At 41.3% G+C, this 15,543-nt stretch overlaps 1 protein-coding gene and 1 long non-coding RNA gene across 2 annotated transcripts in view; one reads left to right on the top strand and one right to left on the bottom strand.

The window, feature by feature from the left end:
• The window catches only part of fam118b (family with sequence similarity 118 member B), a 17,507-nt gene extending 8,606 nt beyond the window's left edge, over positions 1 to 8,901 (bottom strand). Inside the window, exons 1-4 of the mRNA XM_042063075.1 lie at positions 8,636 to 8,901; positions 6,855 to 6,944; positions 6,073 to 6,325; positions 1,150 to 1,377 (exon numbers count right to left, since the gene is read on the bottom strand). Of these exons, the coding sequence (XP_041919009.1) occupies positions 1,150 to 1,377; positions 6,073 to 6,325; positions 6,855 to 6,937 (564 nt within the window). The 5' untranslated portion in view covers positions 6,938 to 6,944; positions 8,636 to 8,901. The remainder of the gene's footprint in view (positions 1 to 1,149; positions 1,378 to 6,072; positions 6,326 to 6,854; positions 6,945 to 8,635) is intronic.
• Positions 7,994 to 10,216, top strand: LOC121683436. The gene is made up of 3 exons (XR_006022791.1): positions 7,994 to 8,042; positions 9,533 to 9,618; positions 9,889 to 10,216. It is a non-coding gene; the product is annotated as an uncharacterized LOC121683436 (long non-coding RNA).
• The last annotated feature ends 5,327 nt before the right edge of the window (positions 10,217 to 15,543 follow it).

Raw genomic sequence — 15,543 nt, forward strand, 5'->3', positions numbered from 1 at the left:
TTCACAAAGATGCAAAACCAATATTTGTGTCATTACAAACTGCAGGCCGATGTCCTTGAGCACCTGTTCCAACATTTCCATTGAGTTCCATTAACAACCTTCTCATCAGTGATGGCTCTATTTAAACTGGGTGTCCAGCCCCTGCCTCCACACACACACACACACACACACACACACACACACACACACAAGTTACATTAGGAATCAAATCTTCTGAATAATCCAGTAAATTAAAGCAGTTCAGCAATCTACAATGAGTTTACAGATTCAGGGGTATAGGAAGCATCGTCTCTTCCAAATAAACATGCTTCCTATAATTGCTGATATAGAACAGTACTTCACTAGCAGCTTGGCCTTAATTTTATATAGTCCCCCAAAGCAAAGTCCACGGACCTCCAACCTATGTACAGTACATGACCTAGGCTACCAAACACTAAAACTCTCAATGGCAGAAATCAAAGGCTGGTATTTGAGAGTTTTTGTATAGTATGAGTCCTCTATAAATAGGTCACACACACACACACACACAGAGATGACCTCAAGTTCCACATAAAAGGCCTGCATGTCATGGTCTAATAGTGAGACATGGCTATGTAGCGGTACATCTTGTTCTGAGACTGTGCTGTCCCAAAACCCCTTACAGCAGCTACACATTAGCATCACCCTGCTGTTCTGATGTTCTGCACTCATGCAATATCTCTAAAGAGAAAATAAAAACAATGAAAAAAAAACGCTCACACACATTAGCCCACTGCATGCTAACTGAAAAAGCCATACAGTGTGTGTGTGTGCGTGTGTGTGTGTGTGTGTGCGTTTGTGTATGTGTGTGTGTGTGTGTGTGTATGTGTGTGTATACGTGTACATGTGTACATGTGTCTGTCTCTGGTACCTTGTTCTCGTCGGTGAGGTTGTGTGAATCGAGGCGCGTACCCTGATGTGTGTGTATATGTGTGTGTGTGTGTGTCTCTCTCTCTCTGTCTCTCTGGTACCTTGTTCTCGTCGGTGAGGTTGTGTGAATCGAGGCGCGTGCCGTGCCCTGCCGTGTGTGTATATGTGTGTATGTCTGTGTGTCTCTGATACCTTCTTCTTGTCGGTGAGGTTGTGTAAATGGCGTGTGTGTATATGTGTGTATGTGTGTGTCTCTGGTACCTTCTTCTCGTCGGTGAGGTCGAGCGACTCGAGGCGCGTGCCCTGGTGGGCGGCGTAGATCTCCAGCAGGTTGTCGAAGTTGGTGGTGAGCACGAGCGCGCCGCTCTCCATCAGCTGCAGCACCGAGCGCAGCAGGTGCTTCCCCGCGTCCTCCATCTTACTCTCAAGGCTGTCGAACACCTCGTACAGGCAGTCCTTGAAGAACGTGGAGCGCACATTCCCTGTCCGCTACGGCCCAGAGGGAGGGAGAGGGAGAGGAGGGAGAAAGAGGGGGAGAAGAGGAGGAAGAGAGAAGGAGAAGACAGAGGATAAGTGTTGATGCTGATGTCGGGTTACGGTTCCGGCGCCGACGAGAGTGGCAGCATGTCGAGGTAGCTCTGTGTCTTTGTGTTTCTTTTGAATTTCCCCTAGGGATCAATAAAGTATCTATCTATCTATCTATCTATCTATCTATCTATCTATCTATCTATGCAGACATATTCTTTCATCATATTGACAGCACTCTTGCGTGTAACCTCTTGTGTCCAATAACTATTTACACACAGCAACATTCCGAATGCTTATTTTCACTCTCGCACTTATGAACTGAAAGATTAAACATAGAGGGTCCACTTCAGATATCTCAGCTAAATTTGTTTTGTGATAGATTTGTCTACAACCCCAAATCAAGAAAAGTTGGGGCGTTGTGTAAAATGTGAATAAAAACAGAATGTAATCATCATTCAAATGAAGGAGGTGAAGCAGGCAACACAGTGGTGAACATCCCCTGGCCCAGCTTTTTCTTTTAAAAACATTGCTGGTATGAAATTCAAAATTATCATATATTTTCCATGAAATAGTCAAAAGTTTAATTTTCAACATTTGATATGGTGTCTCCTGTATGTCCTTTTGGCTGCTAAATATGAGTTCACAAGACTATATTATCACATTCTGTTTTTATTTGCATTTTACACAACGTCCCAACTTTTTCTGATATGTGGTTGCAAAACAAAACACTCTAATCTTTAGAAAAAGCACCAACTACAACGCAGCATTATAATTCAATCATATTATTAGCTAAACTAAAGAGGCCTTGTCAACACTCTTTTGGATTAAAGATCCCGAGTGAGGTCAGTGTTTTCCTCCAGACAGGTGGGCCTTGCGTCACGTTTGACCCAGGGGCGAGCTCCAAGCCGCGGTAAAAGAGGGGATTGTTGTGTGAGTGAGAAAAGGAGAGGGCAGGAATGTGAGGGTGTGGACGGTGAGGAGTGGACCGCTGGGGAGATTACTGGACGTCTGTGTGGCTCAAACCTCTTCACACTGAGCGGGCCTTGTGCACAAAAGACCTGGCAAGAGCCAATGGAAGTCCAGATAAGGGGGAAAAACATACACCTCATACAGTCATTTCCTGTGTATTAGCCGCATTGTGTATAAGCCGCAGGACGATGTTTTTGCAAGTTAAAAGAAGCAAAACCATATTAATACCATATTAACTGCCCTCGCTATGAAAGCACTGCAGGCACTATGACTAGGCCTACCACTATTCCACAGTTACGCGTTGAGTACAGTGAATTTCTATTACTTGTGAAGTCAAGTCAATGCTGCATTGCCAATGCAATGAAACATTGTATTGTAACGCCTGGAATTTGGTTTAGTGTAAGGTTTAGTGTAAGGCTCAGGACAGAAGACAAAACATACAGTCAGACACCACCACAACTCATACAAGACATACAGACAGAAGACATGTCATAAAAACACACAAAATCTGGGCCCCTTGCTGTTACAAGTCAAAATCTGAGTGGTGCACTGTGTTGAAACCATTCATATTTTAATACATTTACTGCATTTAATGACATAAAAACTGGATAGTCTTTGTGTCATTAACTGCTGTAAATGTACTGGATAGAGAGAGAGAGAGAGAGAGAGAGAGAGAGAGAGAGATTTGTTGAAGGAAGGGGCATTTGGATGAATCTTCTCTTCAAGAAGCTATGCTCTAAATTATGGTGTTTACATGCTTGGAGGGAGAGAGAGAGAGAGAGAGAGAGAGAGAGAAAGAGAAAGAGAGAAAGAGAGTGAGCAAGAGAGAGAGAGAGGGAGAGGGAAAAAGAAAATGAGAAGAGAAGAGCTAGCAGCTCCGTTGATTCTAAATATGCCCAGCTGGAGGCCAGGATCTACTTCCTCAGGAAGGAAGTTATCCAGCGCTCACCCTGCACACACCCCTACTGAACTCCTCACACGCCCACTGCGCACTTCTCCTCAGGGCCACGAGGCAGCTGCCGAGGGTCAGAGAGTCCGGCTGAGACCTGGGCCGGATCAAACCCAGATGTCAGCCAGAACCAAGCCGAGACTAAAAAAAGTTATGCATCCTCCATAAAAGCCACATGCTCAGAAGGATAATAGAACAGAAAAGCGAAACACAAGACACTAGCACGCTGCTCGTTCCTTTGGAAATGTTACTGGTCGCACCAAAGGGTGACGTTTTTGGAGCCAAAGTGCTCTTCATCAGGCAAGGCCAGAACGAAACTGCCACCTGGATGGGCCCCTGACCTTCACATGGAGGTCAAGAGCAAGCTGGAGAGTATCACGAGAAGAAACTGGACTCACCAAGCACAGCCACTCAGACACTGTGTAGCAAAATCCACCACAAACTGAGATAGCGTTTAATACGATAATTTAATACAATAATTCACTGTTTACAGTGCAGTATCACCAATGCAAACAAAGCATTTATTAGTCTCTGTTATTACTATCACCTCCGTCAGGTACGGTAGCATTTATTGTTACTTTTACCTAAAGGCTTAACTTGTGATACTGGACTGGTATGGCAATCATATGAACCACGCATGTGGACTTATGACTGTGTTGTGGACCTGGGCTGCCTAGCTCTACCTGGCTCCCTCCACCCCCATCCACCCGAACCCCATAACCCCCCCCCCCCCCCCACCAGGGCCAGCTAAGCCCTAGTGTTTTACCGCACGACACCTTCAACCAGGCAAACAAGGTCAGCCAAATCCACCATGCCATGGCTTTCCTCGACTGACCCAGTGGCACACAAAAGTGGGTTAAACACTTCACAGGCTCTCACTATGTCCCAGAACAAGGCTAAGGACTCATTACTGCGGTCTACACAGGTGGTCAGTTGAATGACCACGCAAAAGTCCTGAGAGAGGGGCAGCATTCTTGCCTATTAGTGAAACAGGCCTTTGAGTTACATACAGAGGAATACATGCATTAGAGTTGCATTTGTATACTGAATGCCAAGGCTACACTAGAGAGGGTAGAAGCAGTGTCAGTAATCAAGGTCAGTAATCAAGGGCAGTAATCAACCCAGTGTTTCCCATACTGTGTTTCGTCTTGCCCTCTCCCTTCGCTACACAGCCAAACTTCCAGGCAGCTTAATCCCAGTGTCCAGCTGTTTCGCTGCTTAGCAGGGCACACTGAAGGCCTTGTGACAGACCCTGTGTTGTTTTCAAAACAATACTCAAAACAAAATGGTAATTCCTTCCTGTTTTTCAATAGAAGCAACAGAAGTTAAATAGAAGAAACAGAAACAGAAGAAAATAAAAGAAGAAGAAACAGTCATTCATTGACCGTGATTTAGGAAAAAGGCAGCCAGCAAATATAGACAATAGATCATGTCAAATATAAACTAAAGGTTAAAACGGAACATAGAGGTTACTTAAAATATGAATAAGTATAAAAATAAATGTATCAAACACATCCCAATCTCCTATGATATGACATAGGACAACCTTTACTCGTTTTACTACTAAGATATGTGACCATTGCAGTTAAACAATGATAAAAACGATAACCACCTAGGCAGCGTCGGTTTGCAGAACGTTTTGTTTAGCTTTTTTCTGTCTGGATGAGCACTGTTATTGAATTCCTGGTAATGTGTCATTCAGTCTCAGCCGATTCTGGAGCCTGTTCAACAGTTTTAGCCCTTTCACTGCATGGTATCATGTCACGTCATGTCATGTCATGTGCTGAAGCTCGCTCTGCCGATTTCAACTTGCAGGAAGGCAGGAGATAAGGTCATGTAAGATCATCAAGTGACTAAACAGAGCAAGCATGCCTTAAGAATAGGAAAGCTAGGAAGGCAACAACAGACTCTGTTGCAACTATAACTTTAACTACAGCTTCAGCAAATCAAGACTACTTGATTTGCATTGAATCAGTAGTTATACTTGCAATCAAAACAAGGAAGGGCTCCCAGCCATTGTGAGCGTTCACATAATTGCCTGGGCTTTGAGCACTCTATGAAACAGGTCTCATCATACACCTGCCTGCCTGTCTCCACAATTATAACTACAGTACAGCTTCAAGTACTCAAGTACTTCAAGACTCTACTTGACTTGCACCGAGTTGCCGAATAACTTAATAGCTGAATCACTTCTAGCTGTTTTGTGCCTTCCCAGAATTCCCTGTGTTTTGAGCACTCTTTATAAAACAGCATGAGACCACATCACTGCCTGACTCTGTCAGCCCAGATAGAGGCAGTTGCAGGCTTTCATGTGAATCACCAGGAAAAGCTTCAGGTCGTGGGCCACTACCATAAATACTACTGGTATCACAGTTCAAGTTATGGATTATAAAAGCATGTTGTCATTTCCTCTTGACATAAAGCGCAATCTATGGGCTGTACTCAGTGAAAACAAAACCATGTGGTTGCATTTGTTCATTGTATAGGTCATACAACTATTCCACTGAGCTAGATAAAACAGCAAAAGTGCAAACAGTCTGAAGTTAATGACAGCTTGATTGAATGAGTGCCCCTACAAACTACCAGCTGGCTCATGGAAAAATGATCCAACTAAGAGGTTGAATATTTGGTGCCATTTTTAATTCACATCAGTTGTCCATGCGTTTGCTTTCACCGAGTTGTCCCAAACCGGAAGTGGCTACAATCTCCCCCAGTCTGTGCTTCCCACCCCTACTCACCGGCGACAGTTTCTGGATGAGGTCGTGGGCCACGTGCACCAGGTTCTTGTCCTCCTGCAGGCTCTTCTGGAAGCGGCGGCTCTCCTCCTCCTCCAGCAGGTCGAAGTCGTTGGCCGCGTCCAGTAGCGCCTGGATCAGGCCCTTCCAGGAGCGCAGAGCGGGCACCTGCGGCGCTACCGCCGAGCTCACGCCCGTGCCAATCACCAGCACCAGCTCCCGCGCCCGCTTCGTCTTCAGGCTGGGCAGCAGCTTCCTGCCAGGGACGATGGAACAGGAAGAGGGCACACAATTTCCTATAAGTAAAGGTGTGTGTGCGTGTGTGTGTGTGTGTGTGTATGTGACGCATTGTGGGAATGCACACACATATTTCAACGGAAGCCGGATAATACTTTGATCCCAAAGGTGATTTAATTGTACAATGTTTCAGCCACTCTGGTCTTCCTCGGTCTGTGCACAAATTTCAAACCAACCAACAATTTTGGCTACCATTACAGCCATGCAAGTCTTCAACACTGTGTGACTTCAATGTTTGGACAGGTTTCATGAACAATGTGCTGGTGTGCTCGGAGCAGCAGTATGAAGGCACGAGATTCACTGTTCCATGTCATCCTGATGATACCGCTAGCACATTAGCACGTTTTTGTGACTGAGGGAGGTCACGCTCATACAAGGCTATGTCAGGTGTGTGTTGGGGGAGGTCACGCTCATACAAGGCTATGTCAGGTGTGTGTTGGGGGAGGTCACACTCATACAAGGCTATGTCAGGTGTGTGTTGGGGGTACCTGGCTTTTTTGGGGCTTGTGTGGACATCCTCTGTATCAGGAGCCGGGCGCTTCTCTATCTTCACAGTCACACCAGAGGCCATTCGACTCCTACAATTCAAACCACAGGCAATAAACACACAAACACAAACACAGGCATACAATCAGATGGTCTGAGTCACGATTAAACAGAGAGAGAGAGAGAGAGAGAGCACAAGACCCTAAAAAGACAAACTGCCTTCTAACCCTACATTGTGTCTTGTTAACCTTCCTTATTAGGAATCCCCTGACCCTTCACCTATATATTTTCCATTATTGAGAGATTTTGTATCAATCGACTAACTTCCTTCGGGGTCAACCTCTATCTAACTAGGTATCAGCAAAAAAGGAAATTGATTTCTTCCTTCCGTGCACCACGATGACATATTGTGTACACAAAGATGTCTGTTTCCAAACGGAGGTTATAGTAGTGGTAAACATGTCGAAGTAAAATCGACTTCCTTAATAGGATGGGGGTCTACAACATCTGCTATTTGACCAGGGACCATTTGAAGAAGCAATGGCAGACATTATGAAAACAACTTCCCTTCCTAAATCCTGATGGATAATAATGCGTACAATGAATGCTAACTTAAAGTGTTTATCAGCAAAGTCTTCGGCTTGCAGATGTGGTCCTTTAATTTGAACACACTACAAGATACCTATTCTTTATTTAATCAACAATTGCAAAGTAACCCTAAACACCTGTCACGTTAACAACGTTGACAGTGGTTAACACTGAATGAATGACACAAAATAGTAATTCATTTCTCATTTACTTGTAATCTTCAAGAAACTTTGCTCAGTAGCTAGCTATCGTAAACGTACTATCGATAATTACCAACCATTTCATTTTAAAACAATGATGTTTTTTAATACTTCAAAATAACATTTGATAAATGAACCGTACATTTTTCAGTAGCCATAGGTGTGTAGATTTGATCAAAATCTAGTTTGGTTCTTACTGGGGCTTTTACTGCCTGAAATGTCCGATTTTGTTTACCATGCTCGGAGTTTAGTGCTGGGCTGGTGGGTGCCTATTCCCAACCTTTCTCACGGCACATCAACGGTTAGCCCGAGAATTCTCGTCGCAATTCAAAATTCCACTGGAGCTCCAAGAGGATTTGTACACGCAGCCTTACGAGACTATTTACAGCTCTTCGAGTCACGGTATAATGTATTTTTTGGCACATAGCTCATTTAGATACACTTATGGTGTGGGTGCTTACGTTTCTGTAGGAATCCGCCGTCTTGGTTTGTATAGAAATGAATAGTAGGACTTAGTGACACATGCACGTAAGAGATTGGAAATACGGGACGGTTGGTAATATGTGACGTTCCGATAGCTAGATATAGCATTGCTTCGTCAACATCAAAATGAGCTGGCTAACGTAACGGCAAGCATACGAAAAGAGAGACCTATAGCTAACTAACGTCACTGCTGTTTGTGTCTGAATGAGTTAGCTATCAGATGGTAATGAATTCGCCCAAAGACACGTTGTTAGAGGTTTGTCAGGCAGTGAATTAAAAAGTGCTGGTTAACTAACTCACTGTAGCTGACATTATTGTTAGCTGTTATAACTAGCTCGCTAGTTGATCTCAAACAACTTACAAACTCAGTAGCTACAGTCGTTTGTATGACTCGAGCTATTCAGCCCTTAAGTCAAAGTTAGTGCTAAGCATCAAAAGTGGATGAAAGATAGGATGAAAGATATGGCAACTTGTGTAAACGTGGCTAGCTGATAAATGCTGATCAGACTTACCTTGGATGACAAACTCTCCCAACTGTAAACTCAAGGGTCAAGTAAGTAATTTCAGCGAGTTAAAATAGGGCAGTGGAATTCTGAAAACGAGAGGCGGAACATAATCCGCTCAAAAATGCCACAACTGGGATTAATTCAACAACCTAATAGTATAGATGGCCAGCAGTTAAATGACTTGGCAGCGAGACTGATTTAGTCGAAACTTTTTGTGTAAACACTGCTGCCAGCTCACATGTAGAATGAAAAGTCCCATTGGCTCGCTTCAGCAGGAAGTATAGCGATACTGTTGCCACCTCAACTTGTTACATTGCAGATACAGTAGCCTATAGCGCTTATCATTCATCTTAAAGATTATGGTGGCCTATCAACACCTACCATAGCTAGAGTGATTATATGATTATAACAAGAGTTATAAATGTGTTGATACTAAATAAAATAAAAAAGTGAAAAAAACAAACAAACATTTTTTTAAAAAGAAAATAAGCATGGCAGACTAACTGAAGTATGGTGAGAATTGTGTAAGGTGTGTGCCATCAACATTGTTTGAAACCATGTTAGTCATGGCATTAGCCTTCACTAATACAACAGAGCTTCCAGGATTCACACATAGGTTCCATGGTGGTTCTCCATGGTGGAGAAATGGGAAAGTGTCGCGTGCCTGTCAGACATAGCTGCTGCTGAGACGGAAAGATTTGGCTCAAATCTCGGGTAGACTCTGTGCAGCAGCGATGGATTACACTTTGGTCTACTTAATCTTGTTCTTGTTAGGTATGACTAAAAAAATCGTTAGGTCTGTTCCCAGTTTAACCTAACCAGGTCAAAACTACACAAAAATGTCTTTACTAGGATATATTGAGTGCACTAATCTTTTTTCTCCAAATTGCTTGTCTCTTCCAGGTGTTATTCATGAGGCCTCACCTGTATGCTTTGGTTGATGGTCTTGCTGGGGGATTGTGGGTGAGACAATGCACATGGCCCAATAGGTGAGGAGGCGTTGAGGGCCATTGTAGGGGGTGCAGTTGCAGGATCTAGTGTACATTTGGGGAAAAGAGAATAAACAATAAAGGAAATGGTTAAGACATGTTACCATGTTCTTTAGGAGAGATCGTTTAGATCAAGATTAAGAAGACCTGAGAGCCTATGTAGAAAAGGCAGTATCATACAGCACATTATGCATTCAAACGTACACTAATCTTGTCTGAATCTATATTATTATCTGTTGTCTCTTCTGGATTCAACATCAATATATAAAGAACAAATGGGACACATACAGAGATAAGGTGAAGAGAATATCCATGTAGTCCTTCTTACCACAAGAGAAGTTCCCATCATCCTTCATGGCTTCAAGATTCCCTGACATCTCTGCAGGGTCTCTCTGTCCTTCTGGGACCACCGGAGAGGACGACTGGGCCTCTCTCTGTCTTTCAAACATCTCTGTTTGAGGAGTTATCTTAGTGAAAATCTTACTTATTACAATAATACACAGTATCTTCCTTGTATTTCATAGAATATATGTTAATTAAATCATAGGTATACTACTACTACTACTACTACTACTACTACTAATAATAATAATAATAATAATAATAATAACAACAACAACAACACATTGTATTTAAAACAAGACACCTTTCATCATACCCCAACGAAACTTTACAAATACCCCAAAAATGATAGACATTTGTAGAAAGTTGTATATATAAACAAATAAAACATTGTGTGGACTAACTTTTTAAGAGATCCCCATAGTGTATGACTTTGATTGCTTCTTTTTCGTTGTCTGTAACTGACTCCAAGCCATCGATGTAGTCACAGACAAGGGTATTCTTTTTTGCACATCCAAACAAAATAATTGGGTTTAAACCCACCATCTTGAACTTGTGAATCTGCAAATGAATAAATTAGAAACATTGTCAACATGAATGAACTAATGTATGAAAAATGTATGCTGCTGATGGCTCACAACAGGGTAAATCCCTGAAATGCTCTAAATCTGTGGCACCCATTATATTAACCATTTATTCCTCCTGATGTGGTCAAACAGTTTGACCAAGTGTCTCTAGTGACTCATGTCTATTAATATGGAGGTCAATATGTATGGGGCTCAATAATATGGAGGTCAATATGTATGGGGCTCAACAATATGGAGGTCAATATGTATGCCAAAGATGCAGCTAATTGAGAATCAAATAAGTGACTTAGGAGGGAAAGGAATAGTGTTTCTGAGAAATACAACTTTTGTCAGAATACAGGGCTTAAAGCAAGGAAACTTTACATGCCTTTTTTTATCAGTTATCAGTTTTTTTTTCTGTCAGTCATTATATAATTATCTCTTTTTTCAAATCTCACATGGCCTGGGCCACACTTAAAATCACTACAGTGCCTAGGGACATTAGGCCTTGACTACAAGTTTATTGGTATTCCTCCCCTCTTTAATGTTTCCCCCCCATTCCCTGTTGATCTTCTCCTTTGCTTTTTGGACTTTCTTTTTCATTGGTTGTTGGGTCCCACACAATTTGCATTTCTTGCATGCAACATTTATGCGTTGCATGCAAGACATGCACAGCTTTGTTGTAGAGCCCGGCATTCCAACTGAGAAGGAAGAAGGGGGGGGGGGGTTATCTTACATCAGTGGAGGTCGCCATTCCATCCTAAGAAATTTAAATCAATATTCAACAATTACTTTTTGTATTGTTCACACGTTGAATCATGATGCAATTTGACATGTAGGAATAACATTACCTTCTGGATAAAGTGTGTAGTTAGCTATCTGAGGGGGAAATTACAAATTATAAAGTTGATATTAAACCATGTGGTTTACTGGATCGTATAAGCCTAATTCAACTAACACCATTGTGGTACAGTGGACCAGCTTACTCTAGGAATAGACATGCCCCCATAATACATTTTGCTGACTATAGGGTTGCATTCTTGCAATCAATGAATTTGTAAGATCTTAATTGACCAACTGCGTGTTACTCGATTGATTGCTTATAATGTTTGTGTTCCCATCCTAATCTATACACATAGACCTATCTCTGATAAACAATGGAGAGCTACTTGTATTACTACATGATTGCATAATATGGGAAACAATTACAGCTTTCTCAATAAGATCAACAAATGACCATTACTTACTGTCCCTCATAACAAATGACTATTACTTACTGTCCCTGATAACAAATGACTATTACTTACTGTCCTTGATAACAAATGACTATTACTTACTGTCCTTGATAACAAATGACTATTACTTACTGTCCCTGACTCATTGCCCTTTCCTGGATTTTCCTGGATTTCTTTTTGCTGGACAAGGATGGGCTGAGCAGAGATGTTAGGCGTTCCCATAGATATGGTATGTCATCAAATTGAGCCAACATTTTAAAATTATGTTAGAATATACATAGAGGGATGCCTGGGATTTCAGACATTTTGATGCAGTTGGCAAACATGATGCAACCAAGCGGCAACATTCTAATCTGAACAATGAAGCCTACCCGGAAGAGAACAGAAAATCTATGGGTGACGTCAGAGATGCTTTGTCCATATTTTTTACAGTATACCCTTTTGTTTACACTCCCGTTTTTCATTAATTGAGGTAAAATATATGTGTTATATGAAAAAGGCTGTTCCTCTCATGTTTTGTACACACGTTTGTTCACAAATTTGTTCCATTTTAATGGGCACTTCTACTTTGTCTTTGCCAAGATACTCCATCTAGTGTGATACTGGCATATCAATATATTGATCCATCTAGTGTGATACTGGCATATCAATATATTGATCCATCTAGTGTGATACTGGCATATCAAAAGATTCGGATTAAAAAGCATGAATGCTGCACAGATGCACCCTCGCACAGTTGACAATTAAAGGCCACTGTACGGTTGTAAGCCTATCACACAATACAGTGCCACTAAGAGAATTTGACAGAGCTTGCAGTTGGCATGCTGACAGCAAGAATGTCATGCAGAGCTGTTGCTTGTCTTACCTGTTGCGCTCAAGTCACTACTATGGACAAAGATTGTTAAGGTGGATTTAACCACATTTCTGAACAGAAATGTGAAATAAACCTTTTGTGTGCATGGGAGCATTGAACTTTCACTTAAACTTCTGAAAGATCTATGATGTGATCTGTGTTGCATCTATATGTTCAGTATATGTAAACATTAGCCTACTGTTTTATGCTCTAGAATTGTGTCCAAAACAGCTACATTACTAAACTGTTGTAGGCCTTCAATGCACTTTGGCTGAATTGACATTCTAATGTTAATGTTAGCCTATGGCAATTAGGCTACTTGTTAATGCCACCTAATAATATAATAATAAAATAATACTAATAATAGTAAGAAATAATACTAATAATAGCATTCTCAAAACTATAAGCAGGGAGTCCCAAAAGTATATTTTGAACTCTGAACTTTGCATACACAGCTGAAGTTGTAAACAAGCAATATCCTACAAATAATTTAAAGTTTTCAAACTATGAGTTTTATGAAGTGGCAGAAACATCTGAAATGACCACCATTCTAACTTTCACTCACCTGATGAGAACTTTGTGAACTGATGCAGTCAGCAGAGGCCTCTTACATTGTTTGCAGGTACAGTAGGCCTACTATACATTTCATTCCGTTTTCGATGGGAAACGCGAAACAGCGCCAAAACAACCACCAGTGGACAAAAAGAGTATTACATGTGTACTGTTAAGACCCGCCATAGAGAATGAATGGGGGAAATTACGGAGGTTATAGTTTGACGATGTCGTACTCCCGTGTGGGCCGGATCCTATATACCACGGACATGTTTTGGGGGGCCACCTAAAATGAGGTGGCGGGCCGTAGTTTGGGGACCACTGTAAGTAGAAGATGATTGCAAGTTCGTCTACTTACGTGCCAAAGATGAAACGACTTGCTTGCAGACGAGTAGGCCAAGTGCATTTTCAGGCATCAGCACCATGAACTCAACAGCTCCACCCTGTGGCTTTTTGACATACCAACCTCAGTGAATTTCTGAGTAGAGGGACCCATGCGTCTTTGTAAAGGCTCATGAAATAGGATAAGGGGTATTTATAAACGCATCAATGTCACGACTTCTTAATTGAAAGCGAAAAAAAATGTTTAAGTGGTCAGAGATTCACAACTTTTTTGTTTTTGTTTGTTTTAAAAGCTGGTCTTTAATAGGCCACCATTTTGATATGTTGCCTGATTTAGCAACTTTTCCACCTTCCTGTTCCAGCAACAAAAACGAGAAAAAATATGGGCATGTATAAGAATGAATACTCCTGGTAATATCCTATAATTATGTGGGTGTCATAGGCTATTCATGGTAATAAGTAAGTGTTTTGATTTGAACTTTGGTGTGCCTTAGATCCAAAAAGGTTGAGAGCCCCTATGACTGGTAAGACAATGCAAAAGTCACAAAAATGACCAAACACATTTCACAGACAATGTTCACCTTAAGAACCTGTATCATAAACAAGCAACTGGTCATGATTATCCAATCAGAACATTATGAAGTCAAAATCCAACTGTCAAAAATCCAACATTTCACCCGGGTATTCCAGTGGGAACTAGCAGGGCGGGATCAGCCAAGTGTTATGATCCCGTCACCTGATTTCACCTGATTTCTCAACTCATTCCAGTGCCCCAGGGACATGGCAGCAAATGATCTGTCCCCATACTTTTAGCTGGGCTTCATGGAACAGTTTGAAACCTCAGATCTACCCGAAGAACTTAATGTACATACAGGTGCATATGGCACTAACAAAACTAGCTGAATATTATTATTTCAGTCTGCTGCAGAAAAATGCAAATTGTCATGTCTTATATTATTAGGTGATTTAAAGTATTTTTAGCCACAATATATTTCCTCATGACATAGTCATAACCATTTAACATCACAGGCAAAGCTTGCTACTGGATGGTCAAGGTATGGGCATGCACACAACAGAAAGGAAAAGATACACTTTCATTAACACTTACTGACTAATACTAAATGCAATTAGTATCAATTACTGACTAATACTAAATGCAATTACTATATTGATGCCGTCAGCACAGCCATTGGATGCGTTCAACAGCTCTGCCAACTGACTGGTCTGTCATTGTATAAAGTCTGCATGCCAGAGAAGTGGTTGCGATTGGTTCCTGGGATTTCAGCGATATATACTTTTAGAAATGTAATATCAGTTCATAACTCATTAGTATAACTTTAATCTTTTTTTATACTGCATTAAGTGAGACATATAATGACTTATCTCACAATGGCTTGTGAGAACTAAAAATGTGTAAAGTTAGTCACAACTACATTCTCATTAAATAATTTGTTGTAGTTTTAACCCTTTGCATGCCGATTACAGATTAGCAATTTACAGGGCGTAAATAACTTGTGAAGTATTTTAAAAGATATGCTAATACCTATTTTATACAGTCTATGGCTAATACATTTACATGTTCATAAATGCCTGTATGAGACACCAAGAAGTTTGTTCAGACTTCTCGCTCTTCACAATAGATGACGGAGCAGTCATGTGGTGGCTTTCCTGGGCCGTCAAGTGGTGGCTTTCCTGTTTTCATCTTGTCTGTATTTTGTGCAGGTGCAGGGGTTTCTGTCACATAGTTTACAACAAACATGGCAGTAGGAACAGAGTTTTTGGCGTTTGACTGTCAAATTGAATTATTCAAAAATTGTAATTTCACTTATTTTAGAAGTATATCTTAACATTCCTCTTGGTTAACCCCATGCTAAACAGCTCGCACCCTTCTGTGCAGAATTTTCAAAATGATTTTTGGCTTCTTCAGTGAACTTGAACTAATTACACAAAGTGTGGTGTTGGATTTGTCAGTATGACTGACAAGCCATTTTTCTTAACATAAACAACTATCCTAAATCTACTTCCCATAAGTTAT

This window comes from Alosa sapidissima, chromosome 15 (assembly GCF_018492685.1).
Source record: "Alosa sapidissima isolate fAloSap1 chromosome 15, fAloSap1.pri, whole genome shotgun sequence".
NCBI classification, from domain to species: Eukaryota; Metazoa; Chordata; class Actinopteri; order Clupeiformes; family Clupeidae; genus Alosa; species Alosa sapidissima.